Genomic DNA, 6786 nt, shown 5'->3' with positions numbered 1-6786 from the left:
AGCCACCATGCTGCTCAGCACCCGCCTCGCCTCTCCCCTCCGGCCCACCCTGGCAGCCCCGGGCCGGGCAGCCCCCGGGCAGCACCGGGGGCTCAGCACTCCCTCCGGATCTGAGCACACGCTCAACCTCGGGGGCATCTTCCCACCCCTCGCCACCCCCTTCTCACCCATGCAGGAGGTGGACTATGCCCAGCTGGAGGGGAACCTGCGCCGCTATGCCAGCATCCCCTTCCGAGGTAAGCGCTGCCCGCTGCCCCTCTCCGGGCAGGCTCCTGCCGGCCCCCTGCCCACCACAGGGGGTGTGTGGCAGCGGGCAGGCAGCCTGCCGGCTTCCCGAGGGTGCTCGGCCCCGAGGATGACCCACCTGGGACCCTTAGCGCCCAGGCACACGTGTGTGTCCTTGCACACCCCAACCACACTCCAGCGCATGCTTGTACGTACACTCCGCGTGTGTGCAGGCTTTCCAATATCCTCCGCACATAGCTGCAAGCTTGCACCTACCGTCTCCGCCCCATAGGTGTGCTTGCCTGGCTGAGGGGACAAGGACAGGAGAGGGCACGCTGTGGCCTGCCGAGCCCTGTCTGGGTGCCCAGGAGCAAGGAAGGGAGGGAGGATGATGGGGACACCCAACCCTCCTGGCATCCCGGAGCCCTGGATGCTGCGGCAGAGCCTGGCAGCACTGGGCTGGAGCTGGCCTGTCAGTGCCTGTGGCGCTGGCAGGGTCCCAAGGAAAGGGTCTGTGTGTCCCAGCCAGGGACAGGACAGCTCAGCCTGGCTGCGGGTACCAATAAATCCTTCGCCGGCGGTGCTGTGTGGGGTTTCTGGGGATGGAGGTGCGCAGGCGGTGTGTTCAGCCCACAGGGTGCACGCATGGCACGCAGGAGGGTGCCTGCATAGGGGATGGCACCTCTGGTGCTCAGTGCAGTGAGGGTGAGCACTGCGATCTGGGGGACACATACCAACATGTTCCCTTTGTCGGGGAGCCCAGGGATTCGTGTGGCACCTGTGGGAGCCTGCTGGCCCAAGGGGGCTGCTGGACACTGGCATCAGGCTGCTCTGGGCACCTGGTGCCCATCCAAAAGTGGGGTGCAGAGAGAGCAGGAACAGCCATGCCGTGGGCACCCCGCTCCTGTGCCCAGGCACTGGCCTCCTCACGCTTGTGTTTTAGGGCTGGTGGTGCTGGGCTCCAACGGGGAGTACCCCTACCTGGCACCTCGCGAGCGGCTGGAGGTGGTGAGCTGTGTGCGCCGGGGTCTGCCCAGGGACCGCCTGCTGCTGGCCGGCTCGGGCTGCGAATGTGAGTGCCTGTGCGGGCAGTGTGGGGCCATGTCCCCCCCCTCGGGGCTTCCCTCCCTCCTTTGCCTCCTCCCCAGCCACCCAGGCCACCATCGAGCTGACAGTCAGCATGGCGCTGGTCGTGACACCCTGCTACTACCGGGGGGCCATGACCAGCGCTGCCCTGATCCGGCACTACACGGAGGTGAGCCAAGCCCAGTGCCCACCAGCAGCCCTGGCCGGGGCAGTGGGATGGGGAGCACATCCCGTGTGTCTCCCACCTACCCCAGCTGCTGAGCGCTGTCTGGCTGCCCACAGGTTGCCGACGCATCCCCCATCCCTGTGGTGCTCTACAGCGTCCCCGCCAACACTGGCCTGGACCTGGCTGTGGAGGCTGTCCTCACTCTGGCTCAGCACCCCAACATTGTTGGAATCAAGGACAGCGGTGGAGATGTGAGTGGGGAAAGGTTTTCCTGGGTCTGGCTGCCACCAAACCCGGCCCTGAGCTGGGCACAGAGGAGCTGCCACTTGTGGCCCTTCCCTGTGCCCTGGGGATGCCTCATGAGACCCACGGGGGGAGACAGGGTGATGCCACTCCTGGGGCACAGCGTGTCTCTCCCCAGATCACTCGCATGGGGCTGATGGTCCACAAGACGCGGCAGGAGGATTTCCAGGTGCTGGCGGGATCGGCTGGCTTCTTGCTGGCAAGCTACGCCCTGGGTAGGTGCCGCAGCCCCCGCTTGGCCTTGGGGCACAGGGTGCTGCCCTGGGGGCACTGGCAGGGACTGGCAGATGGGCAGGGGGAGGCAGGTGAGCAGCAGTGCCTGGGATGTGCTGGCTGGGCACAGCGTGCAGAGCTGGCTGCCAACATGCTCTGGTGTCCCCAGGTGCCTCCGGGGGCGTCTGCGCCCTCGCCAACGTCCTGGGGGCCCCCCTGTGCCAGCTGGACCGCCTGTGCCGTGAGGGCCGCTGGCAGGAGGCTCGCGACCTGCAGCACCGGCTCATCGAGCCCAACATGGCGGTGAGCGGGCATCACCCCTGGGATGCTGAGGGTTGGGGTTGCCGGCCCATGGCAGAGTTGGGGGGGTGGCAAAGGATGGAGGTCCTGTTGGGGGTGGAGCAGTGGTCCATGATGGCACAGTGCCCAGCTGGCAAGCCGAACCGGGCTGGAGGCAGTGGGGTGGGAAATGCCAACCCCGCTGTGCCAGGAACAGCGTGTCCGCTGGCAGCGGGCACCTGCCTGATCCCCGCGGGAACCTTGCCGGCTATTTATAGGCAGTGATGTGGGGAAGAGCTGCTCCTCCTCAGGGCCCCCACAGCACTGCAGGGTGGCCCGTTCCTGCCACAAAGAGCCCACCATGCCACAGGGATGCTCCCCTGCGTGGCTGTGCTCTGCGCCCTCACCCCATGGTGGGCTCTTCACGGGGGGGCTGCAGCTACCCTGCACCCTGCCCAGCCCTGCAGCTCTGCATGGGGCCAGTGCAGGAGCCCACGAAGCATGCTGTCCTGTCCCACAGGAGCCAGCAAGACCTCACACCCTCCTTCCCACAGGTCACCCGCCGGTTTGGGATCCCGGGGCTGAAGAAGGCCATGGAGTGGTTTGGCTACTATGGGGGTCCCTGCCGTGCACCCTTGGCCCCGCTGAGCCCCTCCCAGGTTGAAGAGCTAAGGGGTTCCTTCAGCGCCAACGGCTGGTTGTGATGGGTCCACACCGGGAAGGCATGGGTCCCAGGGACCCTGGGAGCTGGGGACGTGGTGGGGACACTGGGATGTAGCCAGGAGAAAGCCACCCATCTCGCTCCTTCCTGCTGGACAGGGCTGCCCTGGGTGGAGCGGGTAGGGGGGACACCCAGCACCCCCTGGCCACCTTTACATCCCCACCTGCGAAGGAATGGATCCCCATGCCGTGAGCCAGGAATAAACCTGCTGCTTCCCCACTGTGCAGTCCTGCCCGCGCAAGCATCCCCCCCCACCTGGTCCCTGCTCCTGGCAAAAAGGACACAGCGCAGGTGTTTGGCAATGTGGTTTACTCAGCTGAGGCCCTTGCAGGCAGCAGCAGAAGGCAGGGTCACGGCAAGGCACGGCACTGGTGCGGGCAGAGACCGGCAGGGAGGGCATGGCCTCTGCAGCCCACCACCAGGCTGCAAGGGCTGCTGGGACCCCCACGCCACAGCTAGCCAAACTGCACTGGGGAGGAAGGTGAGCACACAGCGGGGAGATGAAGGATGCGTACAGGGGGCAAGACGAGGAGCTGTGTGCCCCTGCCCACCCTGCCTGCCCCCTCGTCATACCCCTACCCCTGCCCGCTCTCCTCAGCCCCCCTGCTCCAGCCTTGGCACCTCATATAGCCCTGCTTGTGCCCCTCATCCTGGGCTCACCATCGCTCCTGCCCACCCCCAGTGTACAGCAGACACGAGCCAGGCTGGGCACCTCCTGGTCCCCCTTGGTAGGGATGCTGCTGCAGATGTCCCCTAGGCAGTGGGTTGGCTGGATTGGCACAGGGATGAGGGGGGGACAGCCCATCGGCTGGTGCCAAGAGCAGGCTGGGTCCTTTGGGGGCACCATGTCACCCTGCCCAGAGCACACCGGGGGATGGCCGGTCACCCAGAGCTGAGGGCGCAGGCCATGGGGTGCCTGGGGTGCCCACCCTGCCTTGGGACCAGTGTAGCAAAGCGGGCCAGGAGCTGCCCCTTTGTGGGTGCATGGTCCAGCCAGCAGCCCACGGCCAAGGGACCCTGGCAGTGGGGTCGGGGCCCAGCCCCTACATCTCCACTCTGTCCCCCGCAGAGGGCTGGCAGCCTCGGTGGTCCGCAGCCTTCCTGAGGGGGCAGAAGGGCTGCCCAGCGGGTGCCAGGGCTACAGCCAGAGAGAGAAGGCACCACGGCCGCCCTGGGGCACTTGGGTGGAGAACGGGGGACCCCGTCCCCTCCACTGGCAGGGGTGCAGCACGGGGGCTTGGTGTGGACCCCCGGTCCCACCAAGGCTGGGTGGTCGGCAAGCGGAGGGCAGGGGGGCCACTCAGCCGTGCCGCATCCCTGCTCTGGGAAAGTGGGGCCAGCCAGTGCCCGGTGTGGGGGTCCCCACTGCGGCAGGAGGGGGGTGTGGGGTACCGTCACGCCATCAGGTTGTGGGCAGACTTGGAGGCGCCCTGTGCCCTCTGGATGACAGCCGGGCACTTCTCCCGCCGCAGCAGCTTGTTGTTCTCGAAGAAGCCCTCGTTGCGGGGCACCCCATGGGAGCCGTCTGGAAAGGTCAGGAGACCTGGGGAGGGAAGGGCTGGGAGTGATGGGGCAGAGAGCAGCACCCATCGGGGCTGGGGACAGAGGGATGGAGCAGGAGATGCCGGACAGGGCCATGCTGAGCTGGGACCATGCAGGGCTGCGGCTGCCACACGGTTCCACTAAGCACTCACCAAAACCATACACACGCCCGCCTTTGAACTCGCCCTCAAAGGTCATGTTGTCGCAGCGGGTGAAGACGCCAACACCGTTGAACTTGCCCTGCACAAACTCGCCCTCGTACCTGCACAGGAGGAGCTCCTGAGGCAGCAGCTCCCTGCGGCAAGTGGGGATGCCCAGGGGAGTGTACACGGGGGTGCCATGCTCACCTGGAGCCATCGGAGAAGGTGAGCACGCCGCAGCCATGGAAGAGCCCGTTCTCAAAGTGCCCCACATAAGCGGTGCCGTCGGCAAATGTCAGCTGCCCGACACCGTGCCTGCGACCTAGGAGAGGGCAGAAAACAGGCAGTGCTGGATGGACCGAGGCAGGGACTGCCCTGGTGTGGTGCTGGGCAGGGACGTGGGGGCTGTTCAGCCCCCCGGTGCAGGCATCACCATCCCCTCCCACCCCATCTCACCTTCCTTCCACTCGCCGCGGTACTCCTCCCCACTGGAGTAGGTGAAGGAGCCTTTGGTGAGGGTCATGGCTACAGCCTCCGGCAGCGTAGGACAAGAGCTGACAGGGAGAGGCACAGAGGGTGACTGCTGGGTGGAGGTAACAGCCCGGCTCACCCAGAGCTCCCCCTGTCACCTCAGCTCACAGGGAGACACGTGTGTGCCCTGGGGATGGCTCTGCTGGGGCAGACAGCAGATGAGGTGACCCCAGGAGCTCAGCTGCCCTGCCCTGTCTCTGAAACTCCAGCCGCCAGGTTCGGGTTGCTGCCTGCCCCACTGCAGAGCTCAGGGCGATGTGAGCCCACGGGGGTCACAGCCCCGTGAAACGTGAGTGAGCGGCAAGAAGAAGAGCCCGGCTGGAGCTGGCTGCCTCCGGCATGGCTCCCCAGCAGGACCCAAGTGGGTCCTGCACCTCAGCAGGTCCTGCACTCAGGCCAGGGGCCAACCCAGCTCTGCTGCAGCAGCCCCAGGAAGAAACAGATATTTGGATAGGAGACACTTGCCGGGTTGTGCTCGGTGCCAGCTCTTCAGGGGAGGGAGCAGAGAGCTTGTGGGGTTTTGAGCTCCAGCGTGGAGGACAAGCAGACCCAGCTCACCCCCCAAAGGGTGGAGTGGCCACTCCTCCTAAGAGGGACAGCAGAGAGAGGACGCTGGGGTTCCAGGGCCTTGCTTAGCTGCTGAGAGTTTGCAAACCTGCCTGCTGACAGCAGCCCTGCACACCCCCAGAGCCGCTGCTGCACAGCACAGCTCTCCCCAGCACCAGGGAAAGGCACCAGTATGGAGCTGGCCCCGCAGGTGGGCTGGGCACTGCCTCTCTGGTGGCTCCCAGTGCAGCTCAGGCGGTGCCTGTGATGGGAAGGGACTCCCCACTTCACAAGGAGGTATCCCTGCTTGCACCGGGCTGGGCACCTCTGGAGAGATGGGTGCTGAGCCATGGTCACCAGGCAGATGTGCACCCAGGAGCATCGCAGGGAACATGCAAGGGCTTTGTGTCCGGAGGAGAAATGGCCCTCAGCCAAATCGAGCAGCGACTGAACAGTGCTCTCTGCTGATGGCAGAGACCAGGAGCTCAGCACCAGCTCCCCAGCCTACAGCCCGCCCAGCACCTCTGGGGTCACCTCTGGCAGTGCCAGGAGGAGGAGACGGTGCTGACATGGGGCCATTGGTGCCTGCTGCAGCAGGGGACTCCCACCACCAGCACAGCCTGTGCCTGGATATGTGACTTCATCCAGGGGACGGGCAGCATTTGCCCTGTGAACAACCCAGCCTGCCCAGCAGCTGGATGTCCCCCCGCTGGCACCCACACACACCGGTGCCCTGCATGCACAGCACCCACAGCAAGTGGGGGCGATGCCACGCACACCTCGACTCTGATACCACGACCTGCCCGGGCCACGCACGCACCGGCTGGAGCCCCGCGGGTGGGCGAGGGGTGCACGACCAGCTGGGCCACGCACCCCTGGGCAATGCAGGCACACTCTGCCCTCGCCATGCACCCACGAGGGACACATGCACACACCTGCCCAGAGGTGGTGATTACACCCACGGGTGATGCCGTCACGCCCCACCATGTCCATGCACTCACAGCTGATGCCGTCACGCCCCACTGTGTCCATGC

The 6786-nt window shown here is 66.1% G+C and overlaps 3 protein-coding genes across 3 annotated transcripts in view; 2 read left to right on the top strand and 1 right to left on the bottom strand.

The window, feature by feature from the left end:
• Positions 1-7: 7 nt before the first annotated feature.
• HOGA1 (4-hydroxy-2-oxoglutarate aldolase 1) lies at positions 8-2976 on the top strand. The gene is made up of 7 exons (XM_009887675.1): positions 8-236; positions 1169-1297; positions 1374-1480; positions 1594-1728; positions 1899-1995; positions 2163-2296; positions 2827-2976. Exons 1-7 carry the CDS (start codon positions 8-10, stop codon positions 2974-2976), a joined length of 981 nt encoding a protein of 326 aa, XP_009885977.1.
• A 1411-nt stretch (positions 2977-4387) lies between these two features.
• On the bottom strand, positions 4388-5198 carry MORN4 (MORN repeat containing 4). Its single transcript, XM_009887698.1, has 4 exons — positions 5132-5198; positions 4883-4997; positions 4688-4797; positions 4388-4536 (listed from the first exon to the last, which is right to left on the bottom strand). Exons 1-4 carry the CDS (start codon positions 5196-5198, stop codon positions 4388-4390), a joined length of 441 nt encoding a protein of 146 aa, XP_009886000.1.
• PI4K2A (phosphatidylinositol 4-kinase type 2 alpha) overlaps positions 5197-6786 on the top strand; it is an 8896-nt gene continuing 7306 nt past the window's right edge. The window contains exon 1 of the mRNA XM_009887697.1: positions 5197-5268. Within this exon, the coding sequence (XP_009885999.1) occupies positions 5197-5268 (72 nt within the window). The remainder of the gene's footprint in view (positions 5269-6786) is intronic.

This window comes from Charadrius vociferus, unplaced genomic scaffold (genome assembly GCF_000708025.1).
Source record: "Charadrius vociferus isolate BGI_N301 unplaced genomic scaffold, ASM70802v2 scaffold486, whole genome shotgun sequence".
In the NCBI taxonomy this organism is placed as follows: domain Eukaryota; kingdom Metazoa; phylum Chordata; class Aves; order Charadriiformes; family Charadriidae; genus Charadrius; species Charadrius vociferus.
The sequence above is the reverse complement of the archived record's forward strand: the minus strand, read 5'-3'. Positions and strand labels throughout refer to the sequence as shown.